The sequence below is a fragment of the Schistocerca gregaria genome, chromosome 1 (assembly GCF_023897955.1).
Source record: "Schistocerca gregaria isolate iqSchGreg1 chromosome 1, iqSchGreg1.2, whole genome shotgun sequence".
NCBI lineage: Eukaryota > Metazoa > Arthropoda > Insecta > Orthoptera > Acrididae > Schistocerca > Schistocerca gregaria.
Genome location: NC_064920.1, coordinates 988,240,851 through 988,267,852, shown reverse-complemented (window position 1 = coordinate 988,267,852; position 27,002 = coordinate 988,240,851). Strand labels below are relative to the sequence as shown.

At 41.3% G+C, this 27,002-nt stretch overlaps 1 protein-coding gene across 37 annotated transcripts in view; it reads left to right on the top strand.

The window, feature by feature from the left end:
* LOC126277939 (synaptopodin-2) overlaps positions 1–27,002 on the top strand; it is a 388,910-nt gene that overhangs the window by 153,192 nt on the left and 208,716 nt on the right. For all 37 annotated transcript variants that reach the window (XM_049977868.1, XM_049977848.1, XM_049977858.1 and 34 more), the window contains one exon: positions 13,876–14,289. In XM_049977868.1, coding sequence (XP_049833825.1) covers positions 13,876–14,289 — 414 coding nt within the window. The remainder of the gene's footprint in view (positions 1–13,875; positions 14,290–27,002) is intronic.

Here is a 27,002-nt window from a genome sequence, read left to right as displayed (position 1 = left end):
TCCTTTTCATACACATCCATGGCTGTATTTCGTTTCAGTGCGTGTTGACAAAACCACCCAAAAGCTATGACTGTTCACGCCATTACACATCGTCCATCACGCTTCACGGTCCGAAGAGAGTCTGGATTTCACCCTTCATATTGGGTTGCCACTAAGTAAACACATGTTCCCATTATGCAACAGCATGAAAGTCGACTCGTCGGACGTATTTTTCTATTGGTCGGTAGTCCCCGTTTCGTGTTACATGTATCGCTGTAGCTTTATCCTTGCGTGTATCTGGTTTACAGGAGACCTACTGATGTAGAACAATGAGTAGTACGCTACATTATGAGACGGGAGGGGTTTTGGGGTGGGGTGGGGGTGATCTATACCCAAAATGGATCAGTGCACCTGACAGTCTCCTACGTTCTGTCCAACTACAGCTGGCTCCCCTCGCTGTCGCGATCTTCCTCTTGCTTTCTGTTATTGCTACTACCTCATTAATTCCTTACCACTGCTGCTGTCTCTTCTCACTTTCACTCTTGGTCGTTGTCACTGTCTTATACTCTCTCTCTCTCTCTCTCTCTCTCTCTCTCACACACACACACACACACACACACACACACACACACACCCATTAGCACTGGTTCTCAACCACATTCACTTTCTCCTTTTCTTTGTTCCTCTCCCACACGCATTGTCTCCTTCATTGTGTTCTACTGCTACTATGTCCCTCTCTTTCTCTCAAACTATCATTGTCTCCTTCGCTTTTTCTTTACCACAATCACTGTCTCAGATGCAGAGAATGGCTGCAGTGGTAGCTGAAGGTTACAAATTCGGCCACAGCATCTGTGATTGGCTCTGTGGCCGTCTCAGTATGACCATCACCTAAACCGTTGTCTGGTGCAAGCGCAGATGGAGACAAAGTGTTCCCTCTATGGAGCTCTAATATCAAGTCCCGACACGCTTGCCTTAGAAAAATCTTGCTGGTTCCGGTACCACTGGATTTTCGTTAACCAATCACTGTGGGGCTTCCAAGTTCCGTCCAATGAAAAATTCATGAAAATATTACCTGAGTCGAAACAAGGCCCCCGGAGTAGACAACATTCCATTGGAACTACTGACGGCCTTGGGAGAGCCAGTCCTGACAAAACTCTACAATCTGGTGAGCAAGATGTTTGAAACAGGTGAAATACCCTCAGACATTGGGGACCCCAATCCCAAAGAAAGCAGGTGTTGACAGATGTGAAAATTACCGAACAATCAGTTTAATAAGCCACAGCTGCAAAATACTAACACGACTTCTTTACAGACGAATGGAAAAACTAGTAGAAGCCGACCTCGGGGAAGATCAGTTTGGATTCCGTAGAAATATTGGAACACGTGAGGCAATACTGGCCCTACGGCTTATCTTAGAAGCTAGATTAAGAAAAGACAAATCTACGTTTCTAGCATTTGTAGACTTAGAGAAAGCTTTTGACAATGTTAACTGGAATACTCTCTTTCAAATTCTGAAGGTGGCAGGGGTGAAATAAAGGGAGCGTAAAGCTATTTACAAATTGTACAGAAACCAGATGGCAGTTATAACAGTCGAGGGGCATGAAAGGGAAGCAGTGGTTGGGAAGGGAGTGAGACAGGGTTGTAGCCTCTCCCCAATGTTATTCAATCTGTATATTGAGCAAAGCAGTGAAGGAAACAAAGGAAAAATTCGGAGTAGGAATTAAAATCCATGGAGAAGAAATAAAAACTTTGAGGTTCGCCGATGACATTGTAATTCTGTCAGAGACAGCAAAGCACTTGGAAGAGCAGTTGAATGGAATGGACAATGTTTTGAGAGGAGTATATAAGATGAACACCAACAAAAGCAAAACGAGGATAATGGAATGTAGTCGAATTAAGTCGAGTGTTGCTGAGGGAATTATATTAGGAAATGAGACACTTAAAGCAGTAAAGGAGTTTTGCTATTTGGGGAGCAAAATAACTGATGATGGTCGAAGTAGAGAGGATATAAAATGCAGACTGGCAATGGCAAGGAAAGCATTTCTGAAGAAGAGAAATTTGTTAACATCGAGTATAGATTTAAGTGTCAGGAAGTCATTTCTGAAAGTATTTGTATGGAGCGTAGCCACGTATGGAAGTGAAACATGGACGATAAATAGTTTGGACAAGAAGAGAACAGAAGCTTTCGAAATGTGGTGCTACAGAAGAATGCTGAAGATTAGATGGGTAGATCACATAACTAATGAGGAAGTATTGAATAGGATTAGGGAGAAGAGAAGTTTGTGGCACAACTTGACCAGAAGAAGGGATCGGTTGGTAGGACATGTTCTGAGGCATCAAGGGATCACCAATTTGGTATTGGAGGGCAGCGTGGAGGGTAAAAATCGTAGAGGGAGACCAAGAGATGAATACAGTAAGCAGATTCAGAAGGCTGTAGGTTGCAGTAGGTACTGGGAGATGAAGAAGCTTGCACAGGATAGAGTAGCATGGAGAGCTGCATCAAACCAGTCTCAGGACTGAAGACTGCAACAACAACATTACCAATCTCCTCCTTCTTACAGAAATTTGCAGTGATTAACCCGTAACATACATTTCTTCATCAGAGTAGGTGAGAAAACAGAAAAAACCTCTCCCACAACGAGGTTGTTTCCACGTTTATCCCAATGATGGCAGCTGCACGTAGACACTCGGGAGTTCTCATTCCTGCTACAAAAATAATTTTGGTGAGCCAATCCTGGGCTCTCTTACAAAACATAATATCAATTAATGGTAATCTCTTTTGAGTGCGCCAGAGTCCTCTCGTGTTTTCCTATCCCCGTGCAGTTCACTATCTTTTCAGAACGCGTTCTTGTAGCTGTCCTCTCGTTGCGAGTTTACATCCTGCCGAGTTCTGCCTCCCGTCCTCTGGTGCGGCCGAGCTCTGTCCCAGACATCTCCTGTCGCCCAGAGCATACCTGCCAGGAACGCTGTCCTTTAACGAAAAAAAGTTTTAGGACCCGCTTGCTATTCTACCCCTTTGGTCCTCGCGTTATCGCAGTCAGCCAGGAGACTCAGCTCACTTAAAAATTGCACACAGCCTTCACCACCATATAGAAATCAAATGAAAAGGTTGTTATTACATTTACAATCATTGGTGTTTGTTTCAGTTACATGCATACTTATCATGTATCGCTTGTGATTTGAATTGACATGGTAGTCTAGTAGGAGTAGTGGGTTAGTAATAAGATTATGGAGAAGCTTTGGGAAAAACTGTCCCGTAATATTCTCCACTGCTGAAAACTTTTCTTCCAGTCCTTTCCCACGTTTTTACCCTTTGAGGGAAGTGCAAGAAAACTTCCGTTCTAAACTGCTCTTACGTTACCTCTGATATGACCAGACTGACGGAATTTGTCACAATCTAAGGCCACACATGAGGCTGAAAACAGTCACGTACTAATACAAAACAAGTAGTTTCTCAGTGAGTCTAGCAGACCCTTTTCGTTTTCGCCGGAGCTCATTTTGCAATCATTCTTTAGCCGCTAAACTGTATGATAATGTCTAGAGGCTCCCCTGGCAGAATCAGGACGAACATGGAGGGGTGCCGACAACAGGACGAATAACGTATCGCGCGAACAGGTGGCTGCTCTGAAATTTTTTACTTCGCCGGATGTAAGGAAAGTGATATTGTTTGTAAATAGTGCCTGAGATTTCCAGCTTCAAACTTATGTGATTTCTCCTGGCCACCTGTTAAAAAGTCAACAAGTTCTGTGGCCTGTGGCCAGGCCAGATATTTTAGGGGAAGTGAGAACCACTTATACCTATGATATCTCATGTAAACCGTTTTGACCGCCGGCCGCTGTGGCCGATCGGTTCTAGGCGCTTCAGTCTGGAACCGCCCGACCGCTACTGCCGCAGGATCGAATCCTGCCTAGGGCATCGATGTGTATGATGTCCTTAGGTTAGTTAGGTTTAAGTAGGTCTAAGTTCTAGAGGACTGATGTTAAGTCCCATAGTGCTTAGAGCCATTTGAACCATTTGCACCGTTTTGACCATCGCCGATGTTGCATGGAATCCAATATGTAAATTTAATATTTGGTGATGTATAAGCTGTCTAAAATTAGACACTGACGATTACGATACCTTAAGATTTGGTAGATATCATGGTAAGCCGCTACATATAACAAGACAATGCTAAACAAATCCATTAAAAAAAGTCTCGTAACCAGATAATCTACGACACCCGGTGAACCTTCTACGCTGAGGTGATACAAGTCATAGGATGGCAATACGCACATATGCAGATGGCGGTACCGTCGCATACACAAGGTATAAAAGGGCAGTGCATTCGTGGAGCTCTCGTTTGTCCTCAGACGACTCATGTGAAAAGGTTTCCGTCGTGATTATAGCCGCATGACGGGAATTAACAGACTTTAAACGCCGCATATTAGTTGTAGCTAGACGCATGGGATAATTCATTTCCGAAATCGTTAGAGGATTCAGTATTTCGAGACGCACAGCGGGAAGAGTCCGCCGAGAGCACCAAATTTCAGGCGTTACTCCTCACCACGGACAACGTAGTGACCGAAGGCCTTCACTTAACGACCGAGAGCAGTGGCGTTTGCGTAGCGTTGTCAGTGCTACCAGAAAAGCAACACTGCATGAAATAACCGAAAAAGTCGAATTCTAACATATCTATTAGAACAGTGCGACAAAATTGGGTGTTAATGGGCTACAGCAACAGGCGATCGACGCGAGTTCCTTTGCTAACAGCACGTCATCACCTGCAGACCTTCTCCTGTCCTCGTAGTCATATTGTATGGGCCCTAACGACTGGAAAATCTGGCATTGTCAGATGAGTCGCGATGTCAGTCGATAGCGGGGTTCGAGAGTGGCACAGATCCCACGATGCCATGGACCCAAGTTATCAACAAGGCCCTGTGCAAGCTGGTGGTGGCTCCCTAATGATGAGGGCTCTATATACATGGAATGGACTGGCTCCTCTGATCCCGCCGAACAGATCATTGACTTGGAGATCATTTGCACCCATTCATAGACTTGAAACTTTCTGGCAGATTAAAACTGTGTGCCGGACCGAGACTCGAAATTGGGACCTATGCCTTTCGCGGGCAAGTGCTGTGGATTCATAGACTTAATGTTCACAAGCAACCACGTCAGTCACTGTGTGAAAATTGTTCTCGATTGGTTTGAAGAATATTCTGGATAATTAGGGCGGAATGAGTTGACCAGCCAGATCGCTCAACATGAATCCCATCGAACATTTGTGGGACATAATCCTCAAGTCAGTTCTTGTACAATATCCCGCACCGGCAACGCTTTCGCATTTATGGACAGCTATAGAAGTAGCGTGGCAAGTAACTTCCAACGACTTTCTGAGTCCATAGCACGCCGAGTTGCTGCACTACATCTACATCCACAGGGTTACTCTGCAATTCACACTTAAGTGCCTGGCAGAGGGTTCATCGAACCATTTTCACACTACTTCTCTACCATTCCACTATCTAATGGCGCGTGGGAAAAACGAACACCAAAATCTTTCCGTTAGAGCTCTGTTTTCTCTTATTTTATTACGATGATCATTTCTCCCTACGTAGGTGGGTGTTAACAAAATATTTTCGCATTCGAAAGACAAAGTTGGTGATTGAAATTTCGTAAATATATCTCGCCGTAAAGAAAACCCTTTTTGTTTCAGTAACTGCCACCCCAACTCGCGTATCATATCAGCGACACTCTCAACCCTATTGCGCGATAACACGAAACGAGCTGCCCTTCTTTGCACTTTTTAGATATCCTCCGACAACCCTATCTGGTAAAGATCCCACACCGCGCAGCAATATTCCAGCAGAGGACGGACAAGTGTAATGTAGGCTGTCTCTTTAGTGGGTTTTTCGCATCTTCTAAGTGTTCTTCCAACAAAGCGCAGTCTTTGTTTCGCCTTCCCCACAATATTATCTATGTGGTCTTTCCAATTTAAGTTGCTCGTAATTGTAATTCATAGGTATTTAGTCGAATTGACAGCCCTTAGATTTGTGCGATTTATCGTATACCCAAAATTTATCGGATTTCTTTTAGTACGCATGTGGATGATTTCGCAGGGCAAAAGAAAATCCGACACAGTATAAGTAGTTACCTCATGACTTTTGTCACCTCAGTGTATTCGTATAATGAGATGATGTTTCTCAAACGTTGTACGAATTCGCCTACAATAGTTTAATCTACGTACAAAAGTCTTTTAAATGTTCAGAACAGTACAAACTAGTCTGTGATTATAAGGATCTGGAGAAAGCAGTTAAAACAAAAACAAAAAACCAGAGTCAGTACCAATTATTGATTGAACGTGTAAAATTGGCCATATTTATTACAAACATTTGTTATAATTTAGTAGTTTGTTTACGATACAGGATCGACAGAATGCTCTGGAAATAAAAAAAGTAGTAGGTGATTTGTAATTCTTTCTTGTGAACAGTGTTTTCAAACTGATGGATATCTACTGCTATTAAGTCGTTAGGCATGTTATTCATGTTGGACATAGGATCGGCAACTGTGATTAATCCGTCGACTCTATCACAGCTCTAATTGCAAAAATCTATTTCTCAGCAGCATCGGTTCCAGCTATTACGCAAACCTCAGGTGTTTAGTAAATACACTATAAGACTTAAAAAAAAGACGCACCACGAAGGATTGTAGAATGGGACGGAAATCGATAGATGTCTTTTACATGTCTAGACAAAAATAAATTATTAGATTTCAGATAAATTGGATGATTTATTCCAGAGAAACAGCTTCACAAATTGAGCAAGTTAGTAACGCGTTGATCTACCTCTGACCCTTATGCAAGCAGTTGTTCCGCTTGACATTGATTGATGTGTTGTTGGCTATTCTCTTGGGGTATATCGTGCCAAAATCTGCCCAACTGGCGCGTTATATCGTTAAAATTCCGAGCTGGTTGGAGGGCCCCGCCTATAATGCTCCACAAGTTCTCAAATGGTGATATATCCGGCAACCTTGCTGCCCAAGGTAGAGTCCAAGCACGAAGACAATCAGTGAAAACTCTCGCCCTCCGCGGGCGGGCACTGTTGTTATTGTTGTGGTCTTAGTCCTGAGACTGGTTTGATGCAGCCCTCCATGCTACTCTATCCTGTGCAAGCTTCTTCATCTCCCAGTACCTACTGCAACCTACACCCTTCTGAATCTGCTTAGTGTATTCATCTCTCGGTCTCCCTCTACGATTTTTACCCTCCAAACTGCCCTACAATACTAAATTGGTGATCCCTTGATGCCTCAAAACATATCCTACCAACCGATCCCTTCTTCTAGTCAGGTTGTGCCACAAACTCCTCTTCTCCCCAAGTCTATTCAATACTTCCTCATTAGTTATGTGATCTACCCATCTAATCTTCAGCATTCTTCTGTAGCATCACATTTGAAAATCTTCTATTCTCATCTTCTCCAAACTATTTATCCCCCATGTTTCACTTCCATACATGGCCACATTCCATACAAATACGTTCAGAAACGACTTCCTGACACTTAAATTTATACTCGATGTTAACAAATTTCTCTTTTTCAGAAACGCTTTCGTTGCCATTGCCAGTCTACATTTTATATCCTCTCTACTTCGACCATCATCAGTTATTTTGCTCCCCAAATAGCAAAACTCCTTTACTGCTTTAAGTGTCTCATTTCCTAATCTAATTCCCTCAGCATCACCCGAGTTAACTCGACTACTTTCCATTATCCTCGTTTTGTTTTTGTTGATGTTCATCTTATATCCTCCTTTCAGGACACTGTCCATTCCGTTCACTGCTCTTCCAAGTCGTTTGCTGTCTCTGACAGAATTACATTGTCATCGGCGAACCTCAAAGTTTTTATTTCTTCTCCATGGATTTGAATACCTACTCCGAATTTTTCTTTTGTTTCCTTTACTGCTTGCTCAATATACAGATTGAAGAACATCGGGGAGAAGCTACGACCCTGTCTTACTCCCTTCCCAACCACTGCTTCCCTTTCATGTCCCTCGACTGTTATAACTGCCATCTGGTTTCTGTACAAATTGTAAATAGCCTTTCGCTCCCTGTATTTTATCCCTGCCACCTTCAGAATTTGAAAGAGAGTATTCCAGTCAACATTGTCAAAAGCTTTCTCCAAGTCTACAAATGCTAGAAACGTAGGTTTGCCTTTCCTTAATCTTTCTTCTAAGATAAGTCGTAAGCTCAGTATTGCCTTCCGTACCTTGGTGAAATGTTAGCCCCGGATGGCTTGCCATGAAGGGCAACAAAACGAGGAGTAGAGTATCGTCGGCGTACCACTGTGCTGTAAGGGTGCCAAGGATGACAACCAAAGGGATCCTACTATGAAAAGAAACGGCACCAAAAAAACATTACTCCTAGCTGTCGGGCTGTATGATGGGCGACATCCAGGTTTGTATCCCACCACTGTCCAGGGCGTCTCCAGACACGTCTTCGCTTAGCCAATGAGATTCCAGCCCGAATGTGCTCGACCCCACTGCAAACGGGCTTGTTGGTCTGCAGAGGTCAAAGGCAGTCGGCACAAGGGGTGCTGTGAACTCTGAGCCGCCTAGTAATGGTCCTTGTGGTCACTGAAGCACCAGCTGCATGTCGGATGATGAAAATGATGAATCTGGAGCTCTGAGTGCCTCTCTGACGGTTTTCGGTCGTCATTTTCTGTCATCTCTCACCTTCGTGACGACTTGTTCGGCCACGGTTCACCCATTCCTGTCAACATGGTCTATTAGTGGCATTGTTTCTATTCAAATCGCGAGCTGATTACTCCAACTTGCTTCTTTGAACTCATTTACACGTCCTCTATCAAAAGCTGACATCTGTGTATATAGTTCACGCGCCTGTCTGCGAGACATACTAACTACCCAACTGAGTACACGTAATGAAGGTCTCAAGGACTTTATGCCCTGGTATCAACACGTCCCCTGTTTATTATCTTTGCCATCTGCATAGTTATGTTACACTGGAGCGTCACACATTCATCCATAGCTAAAGTTTACAAGTTTGCATTCACCGTTGGTACCTACATGAATAACAATTTGTTATAATTTTGCATAATTCCTTCGTGGTGCCCTTTTTTGTCTTACTTCTTTGTTGTGAATGCACTACTGTTCGGGACACACTCAACACATAGTGTCCTCGACTACTTCCAATATTCTGAATAGGTCACAGCTTTAGTTGCTTAAATATATTTCTCATGACGACCATTTTCGACCGTCAGTGCATTTTCAAGTATTTCACGGAAGCAACTTTATGTTAAAACAGTTGATGAACATTTTAGAATGGACTACCCACCGATACCAGTAGTGATGGGAAATATACATCTAGAGCAGTCTGATATATTCAGAGTTACTACGATTAATTCAACCATGTTTCGAGATTGCTTCCTTTGATCGTGGATATGTAGATCTAGAACCATGCTAGACACTTTTGCTAAAACCGAGGTTAAGTGCTATACCTGCTTTACCCCAACACAATATGAAATCCGTACAGTGGAAGAAATTTAGAGAAAAAAGATATATTTAATACTAAACCAAACACGTGAAAATGCGACATTCCGCTTCGAAAGTCCACAGGAGAGTTCAGATACTGCCGGGTGCGCTTCTAATTCTGTTTCCTCGGGTTTTTGTCCGCGGCTGAAACACGATACATCCCTATAGAAAGCAACGTATCCCAGAGTCGCTCCAAAGCCAATGAACGACTCCTCGTCTGGCTGCTTCAAACAGTCTGACGGTGTTTGGGTTAGCAACGACAGCAGACCAAATACCTCGGCGCAGTGCTGGTACTTTCAGTCGCTCAAAGACGCGGCGCTCGTCACTGGAACAGGAACGCCGTGACTGTTTATTTTACAGCTATAAACAACAACACGCTTTACACCAAAAACATCTCTGACATACATGTGCGACTGGAAAGAAGAGTTCGGCATTCGTATACAAAAACAGCCTGAGGAAGTAACCGATTCTCATGTAAGTGCTGGATGTCTCTAAAAAAATTAAAGTCAATACGAAATCAAGATAGTTGGTTCCAAAGCTCGTACTAAGGTTCTTCGTTTCTTGCGCTCGATAATATGATTGTTTGATCGCAGAAGCAATAAAACATGGATAGATGAATAAACGGTAAGCTAACGTACAATAGGTAAGCAATAAAAATATTTAATTTTACCTACCAACAATTCTTCTGGTTGTAATGCAACAGATAAAGATGGTTTCTTGATAATAACAAAGAAATTCGTTATTCAAGTGCTATGTAATAAATAATTCAGCACATATTCCTTGCAGTGCTTATTATTCTTCATTCATAAATGTAAACAGAAATAAAATACATAAATGAGTCGTTAATATAATGACCCTGGTATAAATATCAGTGAGCTTAAAAAATAAAACGTTAAAACCAAAGAGCACTTGCCCGCGAAAGGCAAAGGTCCCGAGTTCGAGTCTCGGGCGGGCACACAGTTTTAATCTGCCAGGAAGTTTCAAGTTTAAGATATATTATGATAATAACTGCGAGCCAGGATTCCTTATCTCAAATTGTAACCTCTTTTCTGAACCTCTGTTCCACCGTCACAGGAACATCTCGTGTATTTTTAACACACTGGCTCATTTAACACCACATTCTGTTGAAATGAGAAGTCAACGATTAGAGCCTATATGCACTCTCACACTTCCGCTCATTTTTCTGTGCATATTGTGCTAGAACAGTTCAGTTTTTCAATCCACATTTTTCCTCTAAAGCGTTCTATGAATTGTAGCTACATCTTTTTTCGGCCGTAATTATATTTACTAAGTAAAATTCCGTCCTAGGAAATACTTCGTTAGCTTGCATCATTGCCTCTAACTTTCCATTTTATACTGATCATGTATTTGCAACAATAGCATTCCCGAGTCTTGCATTTACAGTCACGTTGATTCAAATTATTTCTTTATATACCTCGAAATTAAAGTCATCCGGTGGAACACTGTCTCGAATGGCACTTGACATCAGATCAGAAACTACGAAAGTCTTCACTGCTCTACTCATTAAAGCAAGTTCAAAGAAAAATTTGGATAACACAAATGGTTAAAACTCAGCGTACCTCTACCTTGTAAGACTTATTCGGTTAACAACACACGAATGATGTGACCAAAAAGTTGAAAATGGGAAAAGCATCTGGACTAGACGGAATATTCCCCTATTTTATTCGACAGATTTGAATACGTGGAATAATATGGTTCATGACGTTTTTTTAATGATATTTTAAACACTGAGAGTATTTCTGCTAACTGAGGTACACTCCGACAGTTTCGAGACTAGATTAAAAAAAATAGAGACAAGTCAAAATGGTTGTTTTAACACTTCAGATATTCCACATATCCTCCCCCACTTGAGTTGAAAGTACAGAACCTCCATGCGTCCATGCGTCACATTTTTGGAATGCCGAGTATGTAGAGAAAGCGTTGCCCAACCATGCGAATTTCTGCACTTCGTCGTTTTGTGGTACGTTATTATTGATAATACCAAACCTTTTCAGATGTGATGATTTTTTTTCCAGAACAAATGTCCACGTTTAGGATTTCAAAAGAAGTCGCCGCAGGCGTCCACGCGTTGTTGTTTTGTTAAGGAGTCAAGATGTGTGCGTCCATCTTTGCACACACTTTTCTCTTCTTCCAAACATTCTTGAGAATGTCTTGAACACTTGATTTAGTGCCGTTGTTCCGCTGCGATTTTTAACACAAGCATATTGACACATTACGGTCACTACGATCGCACGTCCACTACTTAACACCACCTGCTCACAACTGTATGGGTGAATGAATATCAATTAACTCAAGCGCCGATCGTAGTTAACTGCGTTGACGGCGCTTATACTCCAGGAATAAAATGAGCCTCGGAATATTCTTGATTGACGCACTGATATTTCACGTCTTAATGACATTTAAATGAGTTTTGTTTCCGGAAGGGTTGCTCGACTGAGATTGCTCTTTACACATTCATTCACAAATTAATGAACTTAAATAGTATAATATTGTCAGTTGGTATGTTATGTGATCTTTCTAAGGCTTGAGATTGTGTAGATGATCTTAGGCTCTTAGAAAAACACAAGTTTCACGGAACTGGTGTTTTTACACAAAGTTTGTTTCGTATTAGATCCGTACAACAAATACAATGAGCAGATGAACAGGAGTCAGTGAGTAGGGTAGAATGCTCCAAATTTTTCTGTATACATTTTGATGAAAACATGAACTAGAAAACGCATATTACTGAGGTTCTCAAACAATTAAGTTCACCTACTTTTGTTCTGAGTATAATTACTGATATTAGAAACAAATGAATTAACTCCTGTCACATTTTTTCATATTTCTACTCAATAACCTCTTATGAAATAATTTTCTGGGATAACTCATCACTTAGGAACAAAGTACTGATTGCACAAAAGCAAGCAGTAAGATAATATATACCGCGTGACCGCTACGGTCACAGGTTCGAATCCTGCCTCGGGCATGGATGTGTGTGATGTCCTTAGGTTAGTTAGGTTTAAGTAGTTCTAAGTCTATGGGACTGATGATCTCAGCTGTTAAGTCCCATGGTGCTTAGAGCCACTTGAACCATATTCATGAGGAACATATCTACAACACTAGAGGGGAAATGACATTTATTACCCATTTAACGTGGCTCAGAAAGAAAATCAGTATTCGCCAACAAAAATGTTTGACCATTTTCCCAATACCTTACCATGTCTGACAGATAGCAAAGGAAGTTATACGTCTAACCTAAAATAATTTCTCCAAGATAACTCATATTCCATTGACAAATTTCTATTTAAAAATTGGTTGTCAATAAACAAGTGTTAATGTTAACTATAATAACGTATAGATATCCTGATAACTGCTCGTTCCACATCCTTTTATCGAAAAGGACCGTTCAATTTAGCTACGGAAGATGAAACTAACTAACTATTGGGTTGGTGCATAAGTTCGTAGCGCTTTTCCTTGAGTTTAATAAACACAAATATACATATAAAGAGATTTTGGTAATCTGTAATATGTTCTCCTTCACTATTTACAACAGTCTGACAACGCTGGGATAGGTTTCCGATTTCACGGCCTCAGAAATCACGTGGTTTTGAGGGGAAGAACTCGTCGAGCTATAAAGAACTTTGTACAGGGAGTTGCTGCTTCGTGTGGGCTCAACCATTCCTTCCATTTTCTTCTGTTAGAACAAGGACACCATTTCTCGTCACCGGTAACGGTACAGGATAGGAATGGTCGGTGTTCTTCACGAGCCAGTTGATGACAAGCAAGCAAGATGCACATATGGCCACTCACTGATTTTTGTGATTTTGGCTTAGATCATGCGGTTCTTTGTTCGTCATGAACATCGGTCCTACCTTCAGAGAAATGACGATACCATTTCTTTACATTTTGTCGATTCATAATGTTCCCATAAACAGAAACAATTTCTTTGTAAATATCCGCTGGTCGCTGACCTTTTGCACGAAGAAAACGTATGACAGAGCGCACTTCGCATTTGGCGAGACTCTGAATGGGCGCAGCCATTTTAAACACGACCTACTCCAACCAGAAGCAACGTTCAACTGCCGAACGACCGCGAGGAGAAAGCTAACGGTTCAAAGTTAACACCAGTGTTGCCAACTTGCTCGCCAAAACTTTTCTGTTCCTCTGGCGTACGGTGTATCTTTACTTTCGGAAATACTCTCATACAAATAAAAGATGACAATCGATAAATAAACCACAGGAATCGAAGTGCCAATAAGCAAAACAAAAACGCTTCGTACAAATGCACCAACCTATCAATGTTCCATCTTCTCCTCGTAGGAAGCGCCACTGATTTGAAATTTGTGTCGACAAATATTGTAAGACGGCGCTGTGTTTGTTGGCAGCACTCGTCAGTATCGCAGCAGGAATCCAGCAGCGGCGGTGGAGACGAGGGAGGGGGAGGGGGAGGAGGTGGCGAGGAGGAGAAGACGGTGCAGCTGGAGCTGGAGGCGCCGCCGCTGTCGCCGCCCGCCGCCGGCGAGCCGGACCAGCCCCGCCAGGAGGCTCAGCAGCTGGAACCCCAGCAGCTGGAGGCTCAGCAGCCGGATCAGCAGGTACCTCAGCAGCCAGAGCAGGAGGCGCCGCCACACGAGCAGCCCCAGGGTCAGCAGCCGGAGCAGGCGCCTCCCCAGCCAGAGTCGCAGCCCGCAGAGATCCACCAGGAGAGCATCAAGAACACGCTCAAGGAGATCATCTCGGAGATTGAGGAGGCCGTCGTTTCCGAGGTCGCCTCCGACAGCACTGCTGCTCCACAGCAGGTACTACTCATTTCGTGTAGGATATTAGTATATACCAAATATTTACTCAGCACATGTCACACACTAGCTTTAGGGTTCTGTACCTCAAGCGGAAAAAAGCGGAACCCAAATAACATCAATTTGTTGTCCGTCTGTCTGTCTGTCTGTCTATCTGCTTGTCAGTCTGACTGTTAAGAACCCCTTTTCTCAGAAACGAGTAGACGAACCAAGATGAAATTTATGTCACATACTAAGATATGCGGTCACTTGTCGACGTAAAAAATTTAAGCTTCTACAAGGGTCGTTACAAAAAAACTCACACTATTTTTTAAATCCATCTTTTATTCCACATGTTTGAAAGTTTTACAGTGTGTAGATACATCCTTTAGGAACAATATTTTCATTTCTCCACATAATTTCCATCCCTCTCAACTGCCTTACGCCATCTTGGAACCAGCGCCTGTATACCCGCACAGTAAAATTCTGGACCAACCTGTTGGAGTCACTGTTTGGCAGCGTGCACAAGGGAGTCATCATCTTCCAACCTTGTTCCACGAAGAGAGTCTTTGAGATTCCCAAAGAGATGATAGTCACATGGAGCCAGGTCAGGGCTGTAAGGTGTTGTCCATCCGAGTTTTGTGATCGCTTCTGTGGTTTTTTGACTGACATGTGGCCGTGCATTGTCGTGCAACGGCAAAACATCCTGCTTTTGCCGATTTGGTCGAACACAACTCAGTCGAGCTTGAAGTTTCTTCACTGCCGTCACATATACATCAGAATTTATGGTGGTTCCACTTGGCATGATGTCCACAAACAAGAGTCCTTCGGAATCGAAAAACACCGTAGCCATAACTTTTCCAGCAGAAGGTGTGGTTTTGAATTTTTTTTCTTGGGTGAATTTGCATGATGCCTCTCCATTGACTGCCTTTTCGTCTCTGGTGAAAAATAATGGAGCCATGTTTCGTCACCTGTCACAATTCTTCCAAGAAATTCATATCCACCATTTTCATACTGTTCCAAAAGTTATCTGCATTCCTTTTCTCTTGCTTCTTTGTGAGCCATTGTCAACATCCTGGGAACCCACCTGACACAAACCTCTTTTAACGCCAACACTTTCAGTATTCTGCAAACACCCCCTTCCCCTTTCCCAACGTAGCGTGACAATTCGTTCACTGTGATGTGTCTGTCAGCAGTCACCAATACGTTAACTCTCTGCACATTGTCTGGAGTGTGTGCAGTACGAGACCTGCTGCTGCGAGGACAATCCTCAATATTGCCGTGCCCGCTTTCATCACATAACCTGCTTGCCCACCGACGAACTGTACTGCGATCAACAGCAGCATCTCCATACACCTTTTTCAATCTCCTGTGGATGTTTCCCCAATCTCGTTTTCAAAGCACAGGAATTCTATGACACCACGTTGCTTCTGACGAACGTCAAGTGTAGCAACCATCTTGAAGACATGCTGTGACGGCGCCACTCACGGGAACAGGTTGAACTAAGTTTGGAAACAAGCGGGAAGGATGTATCTACACACTGTAAAACCTTTACACATGCAGAATGAAAACTGTATTTTTACAAAAATAGTGTGCATTTCTTTTGGAGTGACCCTCGTACGTCAGTACATCCAAAAGATCCGGTCATTTACAAGACATGTTTCCATATTCGCAAACTCACTCATCAAAACCTATAGAGTACTTTCCGTTAACCTAGAATCATGAAATTTGGTAGGAAGCAAGATTTCACAGTGAAAGTCAAGGAAAAAATCCAAAAATTGTCAATTCGTAATCATATAAAAGAAAAAATATTTTTTTGTAATTTTTCGTTATTTGACAGTCTCTCTGTCTGTTTGTTAAGGCCCCTTTCTTCTCAGGAACGAGTAGACGTACCAAGTTGAACTTTATGTCCCATACTAAGGTATATGGTCCCTCTGTGGCGTAAAAACCTTAACCTTGTAAGTCAATGAAAACAAAATATACATTTATTTATGTCATATATTTTGATACTCCAAACTCACTCATCGGTAGGAATATGGTACTTACCATTGATCTAGAATCATGAAATTTGGCAAGCAGCAAGGTTTCGCGGTACAAGTAAAGGAAAAATTCCCAAAACACTTACTCTCTTATACATCACACGAAAATTTTTTTTTTTGGCATGTGTTATACGTCTCTCTGTCTGCCCATCTGTAAAGGCCCCCTTTTCTCAGGAACAGGTAGTAGACGCATCAAGTTGAAATTTATGTCGCATACTGATATCCAGTGTTTAAAGCAGAGTAGAGATCAGGTGAGTGGAAAGAGTACACTGAAGGCCTCTATGAGGGGGAAGACTTGTCTGATGACGTGATAAGAGAAAAACAGGAGTCGATATAGAAGAGACTGGGGATCCAATGATAGAATTTAAAAGAGCTTTGGGAGACTTAAGTTCGAATAAGGCAGAAGGGTTAGATAACATTCCACCAGAAATTTTAAACTCACAGGGGAAAGTGGCAACAAGGCGACTATTCACGCTAGTGTGTAGAATGTATGAGACTGGCGATATATCATCCGACATTCGGAGAAGCGTCAGCCATACTATTCATAAGATTGCAAGAGGCGACAAGTGTGAGAGCTATTGCAGAATCAGCTTAACAGCTCATGCATCCAAGTTGCTGACAAGAATAATATGCAGAGGAATGGAAAAGAAAACTGAAGATCTATTGAACGACGATCACTTTGGCTTAGGAAAGGTAACGGCACCAAAGAGGCAATTCTGACGTTGGAGTTGATAATCGAAGGGAAATCAAGACACGTTCATAGAATTTGTCGACCTGGAAAAAGCGTTCAACAATGCAAAATGGTGCAACATGTTTGATATTCTCAGAAAAAGAGATAACCTATAGGGATAAATCGGTAATATGCAATATGTACAAGAATCAAGTGAGAACAATAAGAGTGGAAGACGAAGAACGAAGTGCTCAGATTAAAAATGGTGTAAGACAGGGATGTAACTTTTCGTCCTTACTATTCAGTCTATACATAGGAGAAGCAATAATAGATATAGAAGTAATGTTCAGGAGTGGAATTAAAATTCAAGGTGAAAGGATCTCTATGATAACATTCGCTGGTGACATTTGCTATCGTCGGCGAAAGCGAAGAAGCATTACAGGATCTCCCGAATGGAATGAACAATCTAACGATTATAGAATAGGGATTGAGAGTAAATTGAGAAAGACGAAAGTAATCATAAGTAGCGGAAATGAGAACAGCGAGAAACTTAACATCAGGATGGGTGATCATGAAGCTAAGAAATTCTGCTACCAAGGCAGCGAGAGGTCGGAGCAAGGAGAACATAAAAACCAAACTATCAATGGCAAAAAGGGCATTGCTGGCCAAGAGAAGTCAACTAGTATCAAACCTAGCCCTTAATTTGAGGAAGAAATTTCTGAGAATGTACGTTTGGAGCACAGCCTTGTATGGTAGTGAAATATGGACTGTGGGGAAACCAGAAAAGAAGAGAATCGAAGCGTTTGAGACGAGGTGTTAGAGAAGAATGATGGGAAATAGGTGAACTGATACGATAAGGAATGAGGAGCTTCTCCGGAGAATCGGCGAGGAAAGGAATATATGGAAAACACAGGTAAGAAGAAGGAACAGGATGTTAGGACACCTCCTAAGACATCAGGAAATAACTTCCATGCTACTAGAGAGAGCTGCATAGGGTAAAAACTGTAGGTGAAGACGAGGACTGGAATACCTCCAGCAAATAATTGAGGACGTAGGTTGCACAAAGGGGAGAATTCGTGGTGGGCCGCATCAACCCAGCAGTCAGAGGACTGATGAAGAAAAAAAAAAAAAAACACTAAAGTCTACGGTCCCTTGGAGATGTCATAAATTTAAACTTCTCCATCAATGCAATCAAAAGATACGGCCACTATTGTCACGTGGTTTGATATCTTGCTAGCATCGGTATCAATAAAAGGCGAAAATCGTCGAAATTTTCGATCGTGCGATGGATGAACAGTCTGTATACATAATTAGGTTTGTACGGAACTCTCGGGTTAATGTGACTCTTACTCGCACTAATCCGAATTTTTAACAAAGAAGAACAATAACGACGGGACAAACTCTTTCTCGTTCCTATTTTCTGCAATAATCACGATGACCTTTAGAAGATATAGGCTGTCCAATTTGTCCTGACCGCCCCAAATTACTTCTTGTCCAGAAGCAAAACAAAAAATGTTATCAGTCAAATGTTGTTTAGCAGCCAGTGGGAAATTAACCAGCATGATTACCTTTCTTGTAACTTTATTCGTTACTAAGATACAAGCAGCAGTACACCCTTCTTAAATAGCGCGTTGCATTTTTTTACTCAGTAACCCATTTCCTCCCTGTCGTATCGGTAGCTAAGGTGGCCAATAAATACAATCAGATGTCTACAAAAAGGCAACACATTAACACATTTTTTTAAAAAATTACCTGCATTTAATAAGTGTATTATTCATAACTCTGAATGATGTAAGTTTCATATGAGACATTGTGTTATATAACAGAGAGAATCTGCTTGATAGAATCGAATGGTGTTGAAAGCGGTCGCAGGTTCGAATCCTGGCTCGGGCATAGATGTGTGTGATGTCCTTAGGTTGTTAGGTTTAAGTAGTCCAAAGTATTGGGGACTGATGATTTCAGATGTTAAGTCCCATACTGCTCAGAGCCATTTGAACACTTATACGCTGAGGTGACAAAAGTCATGGAATACGTCCTAAAATCATGTGGGAGCTAGTTTTGCTCTGCGTAGCGCAGCAATTGGATATGGCCTAGACTCAGCTCGTCATTGGAAGTCCTCTGCAGAAATATTGACACATGCTGCCTCTACAGCCGTCCGTAAATTTTGAAAGCGTTGCCGGGAACTGACCTCTCGATTGTTCTCAATAAATGTTCTATGGGATTCACGCCGGGCGATCTGGTGGCAAAACCATTCACTCGAGTCGTCCAGAATCAAACCAATCGCCAACAATTATGGTCCGCTGACATGGCGCACTGTCATTCATAAAAATTCCATCGTTACTTGGGAACATGAACCCCATGAATGGCTGCAAATGATCTCCAAGTAGCCGAATGATCGACTCAGTTGCGGTCTCCTTTAAGGGTGAACCACTCCTTCCTAAAATGCTCCCAATAATCCAAAGTCGACCCTGTCACAGTTTTCACATGCCCCTTCCTCCTCGTATTGCTCTGGAACTTTAAGTCTAGATAATTAAACGACTTGACTGTGCAAGCACAACACTAATAATACTGTACCCGAACATTACAGTTTCGTTCTTCCTACTCATCCGCATTAACTAACATCTTTCCACATTTAGGGCTAAGTGGCATTCATCACATCAATTGGAAATTTTGTCTAACTCTTCTTGTATCTTCCTACACTCAACTTCGACACCTTACTGTACACCACTGCGTCATCAGCAAACAATCACAGATTGCCGCTCACCCTGTCGCCCAAATCATTTATGTATGTAGAGAACAACAGCGGTCCTATCTCACTTTCCTGGGGCTCTCCCGACGATACCCTTATCTCTGATGAATACACGCCGTCGAGGACAACATACTGGGTTCTATTATTTATGAAGTCTTCCAGCCACTCACTTACTGGTGAACTTATTCTCTACGGTCATACCTTCGTTAATAGCCTGCAATGGGCCATCGTATCAAATGCTTTCTGGAAATCTAGAAATATGAAATCTACCCGTTGCCTTTCATCTATGGTTCTCAGTATATCATGTGACAAAAGAGCAAGCTGTGTTTCACACGAGCTATGCTTTCTAAAACCATGCTGATTCGTGGACGTAAGCTTCTTAGTATCAAGAAAGTTTATTATTTTCGAACTGAGAACGTATTCAAGGATTATGTGGCAAACACAATGATGCCATTTCCATTTTTTTACTGAAGAAAACTTTTCTTGCCTGGTTAATTTACTATAAATGTCTTTCATGTTTCAGCTGTCTCTTTCTTCCAAAAGGTTTAATTTCCTTTATTTCCCTTTTAATTTTTCAACTTGCTATTTATGTTACTATGTTGCGAGGGTTACAATAATGATGTCTTTCTTCCGAGTTTTCTTGAGCCAAATTCGTTAATAAAGGCTCTACTAGCTCCACGTAACAATTCTTTGTTTCCCGCAACTCTAGCCAGATTAACTATATTGTTGGTAAACATTTATATTCTCTTCTGTCTTATTTCCGTTCTGTTCCAGTACGTCCACTGATTCTTCAACAAAAAGAAAAAAGTGACACTGACACTTTTTTTTGCTTTCCTCTCTCTCATTAATAGCTCCATCTTTTTCTCAGCACCCAATTTTATTAAAAAGAAACTCAGTATGTATGAAAATGTAAGTTATTTGCCTGACACTACGTTTCAGGATACAAGATTCTAATCCAGTTTACTTTACATGATCTCTCAAATGCAATGCTGGTCCTATGACTTTTTAAGGCTACGTATGTATCACTGGACTTTTCGATCTTCTGTGCCATATGGAAGACACAGATTGCTTCCAAACAAATGCACTATTTTTCTAGAATGTCGTTAATTTTAATTACATCCGTGTCAGGTATTTACAACACAGGAATAAAACGTAAACAAGAAGAGAGAGGGCTTGTTCGAGAATGCTAGAATATATTAACTGGAAGATGCTGTTATCTCGATAAAATCTGCTTACACATCACCAATGTGTGGATTTAGTCAGATATTTTGGAATATCCTGCAGTCCGCTCCATTCCACTCTGGCAGGTATTGAAACATAATCAGATTAATTACATCTCGCACACAGTGAAAGAGTCAGCATGTTTTCCGCACTCAGTGAATAAATGCACAAAAACAGCAGTCTCTATCTACCGCCTTCGGCCTCAAATCGATTCTTGACGAGGCAAATCGGGATTTTACTTCTGGGCGATGAAAAGTCCACATGCTCGGGTTGAAAAAGAATTTAAAGTAAATCAGTCACGTTCTTTTCAAAAGTACCATCCATTCAGTTGTATTAAACGATGCTCATGATGTTATCGAAGAAACAATTGACCGTTTAATATGATCATAATTATTTGCTCATATCGACAATGGAACTGAAGATCATACTTTTCAGAAAGTTCGATAGAGAATTTCATGTACTCGTATCTTAAGCCTGGAGGCTAAACAACGATTTTCAGGTCACTGAGCTTTTTTCACATTACTATGGTATACGCTTTTTTCGGTGACTAATACATTTGCTGTAAGTAGGTGGATGTTTCGAAGTAGTTCAAAAGCGTTTCTTAAGTGTGCATCATCTTTTCAATTTTGTATCCTGCCCCGTTTTCCTATTCTTATAGAGCAATTCTGTCTTATTTTCTTACAAATTTTAGTTCTTCTTTTGTTACATTCAGATCATTAAAATTCTCTATGTAATTCCTGTTTATTAAGCACTTGCTTGCAAGGAATTTTCATCTTAAACCATACTACAGGCTTTGACGGAAGTTCTCTAGTTTCTGCTCTGAAAACTATTTTATTTAATATGTTTATACAGGAGTTTTGTGTGTGTTTGTTCTCCTAAAATTTTTCTGACATACCATTTTGCTTGATGTAATTGGCAGGAGATCTGTGTAATGATTATTATCCCATGTTTAGAACAACAAATTACGACCAATTATGCATAGTAATGCAACACTCTCGTGTATATAAAAGTGAAGACTATGCAAACGTAACAGTGATACAGGCGTAACGTTTATGCGACACGTATTGTTTTTCTCAATGAGAACAAGAGAAATTTCTGCTATTTATTGGGTGAAGATATCTGTTTACGGGATCTCTCTATAAAAATAACTCATGGTTTATTTGTATACTGAATCCCTCTTTTAATATTTGAGATTGGGACGACTAACAGTCAGTGAACAAAAATACCATCGTTGTGGTCCAGACGTTTCTACCAGTCACTTTCTGCCCATATTTTCTTACTTAAAATAAGAGGCAGAGATTATTCATATAATTATAACTAAGCATGGACAGCAGTTCCTGTTTTGCTATCTTTGTCGCCAGATTTTACACCTGTCACACCTAATTCAACTTTTCTATAAGCCGTGTATGTTTCTTTGCTGTTCTTTTGCCATGAACTTAACATATTTGTAACGAAGTGTACCAGACAAATTTAGAAAACCTTTCGAAGGTATATGCTACATGTAAGTTACTCCTAAAAATAGAGAGAGAGAGAGAGGGAGAGAGAGAGAAAGAGAGAGAGAGAGAGAGAGAGAGAGAGAGAGAGAGAGAGAGAGAGAAAGGAATAGGTGTCGAGTATTGGTGCATTTAATGGCGAAATATGATATTATAAACTGTATTTCTAGGAAACACAAATCAGTTAGTTGCCATATTACTCTCATATTTGCTTACACATTGGACTAAACAAATGTGGGAAAAACAACAAAGCAATTCAAGTAGCTCTTCAGTGATTCACATTGACTCACTAAATGCATTAAACCTTTCACTTTCGATAAGAAATAGTGCTTCTCTATCTTTCTTTTCCTATTTGTTGCTGCAAGAGGTCAGTCTTTCGACTCGTGCTGATCTCTTCATGACTGCATACCTATCACATGCTACATCTTCGGTAAACTGTTTTGCATATGTAATCTGTTTTGCATATTATAACCCTTTTTTTGGTCTTCAATATTCCTATTACGTTGTTCCTGGAGTATTAACGTAGGTCACATGAAAAATTACCTTTTCTAGTCCTTATGAAATCATTAATTCTGAAAATATTTTATTCCTGTATCACAAGCTGCAGATTAATGAAATTCGTACGCATATAAATTGCAACTAAGGCGATCAGCCTCAGGCAGAGCAGTGTATTTTCCCCTTCGGTTTCTCGACAGGGAATCGACTGTAGCACCACGACTCCTGAGCACCAGGCCCAGAGAACGAGCGGACTAGACTCCAATCTCCCCAAAACAGTCTGCATTAATAATACAGAGGACTCGTACAGCAAGCTGCGGACGCTGCACGCGTCCCGTAATCTAGCAAAATGTTTTGTACGAACCCTTCATTACTTTGAGCAGTTTATGTAGTCTGTTAATGAATTAAGGTGCCACAGCGCAGACTTGAGCTTTCTCTGTCTCTTATATCGTTTTTTTTTTCACAAAACATGTGGCGTGATAGTATCTACGTATTACCAGACACAATGATTCACGCGCTGCTCCTAAGTTTGAGTGGAATAGCCTATGTTCTCCCCCAGATCACCTACTCTTGCACTTCCTCGTAAACGCTAACAAGCATACACTTACGTATTAAATTGCCTCATGAAACGGTAAACAGTACTTCTGAAGTCTGTCCGTATAGCCCGATTCATGAAGAAAATTTTTCAAACGTCTCTACAGCCAATCGTTCTTAGTAATATTGTTAAACGGGTACAGTCAAAATGGGTCGATTAACATCTGTTATTCAACATCTTCAGTCGCAATAAGAAGTAAATTTTTGTAATTTAAAAGTAGTACTGGATCCGACAACTCAATCTCTACCTATGCTCTCTGTAAATTATTGTGCAGAGAGGACTTTTTACGTCACTACTTACTACGAACTTATCTGGTTTCACTATATAACGGAGGGCGTAAAAATAACTGCTTATTTTATACATGTCATTAGTGCGATTTTATTTTCATTGTCCCCAAAGAATATTATCAGATTTCGTTTTGAAATCAGACTTTGGAGTTATGAATTCGGTTTTGGAAAGCTAATAGCCTTCTTTCTGCATCTACATCTACATCCATACTCCGCAAGCCACCTGACGGTGTGTGGCGGAGGGTACCTCAAGTACCTCTATCGGTTCTCCCTTCTATTCCAGTCTCGTATTGTTCGTGGAAAGAAGGATTGTCGGTACGCTTCTGTGTGGGCTCTAATCTCTCTGATTTTATCCTCATGGTCTCTTCGCGAGATATACGTAGGAGGGAGCAATATACTGCTTGACTCTTCGGTGAAAGTATGTTATCGAAAGTTTAACAAAAGCCCGTACCGAGCTACTGAGCGTCTCTCCTGCAGAGTCTTCCACTGGAGTTTATCCATCATCTCCGTATTGCTTTCACGATTACTAAATGATCCTGTAACGAAGCGCGCTGCTCTCCGTTGGATCTTCTCTATCTCTTCTAACAACCCTATCTGGTACGAATCCCACACTGCTGAGCAGTATTCAAGCAGTTGGCGAACAAACGTACTGTAACCTACTTCCTTTGTTTTCGGATTGCATTTCCTTAGGATTCTTCCAATGAATCTCAGTCTAGCATCTGCTTTACTGACGATTAACTTTATATGATCATTCCATTTTAAATCACTCCTAATGCCTACTCCCAGATAATTTATGTAATTAACTGCTTCCAGCTGCTGACCTGCTATTTTGTAGCTAAATGATAAGGGATCTATCTTTCTATGTATTCGCAGCACATTACACTTGTCTACACTGAGATTCAATTGCCATTCCCTGCACCATGCGTCAATTCGCTGCATTTCAGTACAATCTTCCATTGTTACAAACCTCTCGATATACCACAGCATCATCTCCAAAAAGCTTCAGTGAACTTCCGATGTCATCCACAAGGCCATTTATGAATATTGTGAATAGCAACGGTTCTATGACACTCCCCTGCGGCACACCTGACATCACTTACTTCGGAAGACTTCTCTCCATTGAGAATGACATGCTGCGTTCTGTTCTCTAGGAACTCTTCAATCCAATCACACAAGTGGTCTGATAGTCCATACGCTCTTACTTTGTTCATTAAACGACTGTGGGGAACTGTATCGAACGCCTTGCGGAAGTCAAGAAACACGGCATCTACCTGTGAACCCGTGTCTATGGCCCTCTGAGTCTCGTGAATGAATAGCGCGAGCTGGGTTTCACACGACCGTCTTTTTCGAAACCCATGCTGATTCCTACAGAGTAGATTTTGTCTCCAGAAAAGTCATTATACTCGAACATAATACGTGTTCCAAAATTCTACAACTGATCGACGTTAGAGATATAGGTCTATAGTTCTGCACATCTGTTCGACGGCCCTCCTTGAAAACGGGGATGACCTGTGCCCTTTTTCCAATCCTTTGGAACGCTACGCTCTTCTAGAGACCTACGGTACACCGCTGCAAGAAGGGGGGGCAAGTTCCTTCGCGTACTCTGTGCAAAATCGAACTGGTATCCCATCAGGTCCAACGGCCTTTCCTCTTTTGCGCGATTTTAATTGTTTCTCTATCCCTCTGTCGTCTATTTCGATATCTACCATTTTGTCATCTGTGCGACAATCTAGAGAAGGAACTACAGTGCAGTCTTCCTCTGTGAAACAGCTTTCGAAAAAAACATTTAGTATTTCGGCCTTTAGTCTGTCATCCTCTGTTTCAGTACCATTTTGGTCACAGAGTGTCTGGACATTTTGTTTTGATCCACCTACCGCTTGGACATAAGACCAAAATTTCTTAGGATTTTCTGCCAAGTCAGTACATAGAACTTTATTTTCGAATTCATTGAACGCCTCTCGCATATCCCTCCTCACACTACATTTCGCTTCGCGTAATTTTTGTTTGCCTGCAAGGCTTTTGCTATGTTTATGTTTGCTGTGAAGTTCCCTTTGCTTCCGCTGCAGTTTTCTAACTCGGCTGTTGTACCGCTCTTTTCCATCTCTTACTATCTTGCTTGGCTTGGAGTTTACATTACTTCTGCTCCATTCTTCCGCTGGTGCAAAATGGCGGTGACAGGTCGCGCTTTCCTTATTTCTTGATATTCCCTTTAAGTTCAACTTGATACGGATCGTACACATACAAGCAGTACTCTAGAGTAAGCTATACGGGTTTTCTGTAAAGAATTTATATTGTAGGCATACACAAGTTTCACAATATCCAATCAGTGAAGTGAAACTGGTTATTTGAGCGTAAGTGATAGTTCCATCTCATCCTCACGCATTATTACATACAAGTATTTGTATTTGTATACCGTACTCACTCCAGTTGCGACTAAGTAATAGAGTAATCAAAGGCGAATATATTTTTCCATGTCTGCATCTACATACATACTTCACAAGCCACCGTATGGTGCCTGACGGAGGGTACCTTGTACCATTATTAGTCATTTCTTTCCTGTTTCATTCGCAAATAGAGCGAGGGATAAATGACTTTCTATATACCTCCGTATGAGACCACTTTTCTCTTCGTGATCCTTCCGCGAAAAGTAAGTTGGTGGCAGTAGAATCGACCTGCAGTCACTTTCAAATTGCGAATCTCTAAATTTTCTTAGTAGTCTTCACGAAGATTTCCCATAATGCTCGCATGTTGATCGGACCTCGCGGTAGCAAATCGAGCAGACACCTCTGAATTTTTCGTTTTATGTATTGCATAATTTCATATTTCGCTACATTAAAACATAGCTATGTTTACCTTAAGTTGGTATTTCGTCCAGATTTGACTCTATATATTGCTACTAATTTACTAGATCAATTTTGCCATATATCGTCGCGTCATCTTCACGAATTCTGACATTGCAACTAACACAATGCGCAAAATTTTTATAAAACTTATAAAATATCTAATCAAAGCACAGAGGATATTATGAATAGCAGGGGAAGAAGTTGATTTAGTTCATCATCGAGAACTGAAGCAGTGCTTTTTGCAAGTACAGCGATTACGACGAATAAAATCAGCTTCCCCTCTGTACCTCGAAGTCAAACTGTATCATCTGCATTACTCTTCTTTCCTTTGTTTTATTTTGACAG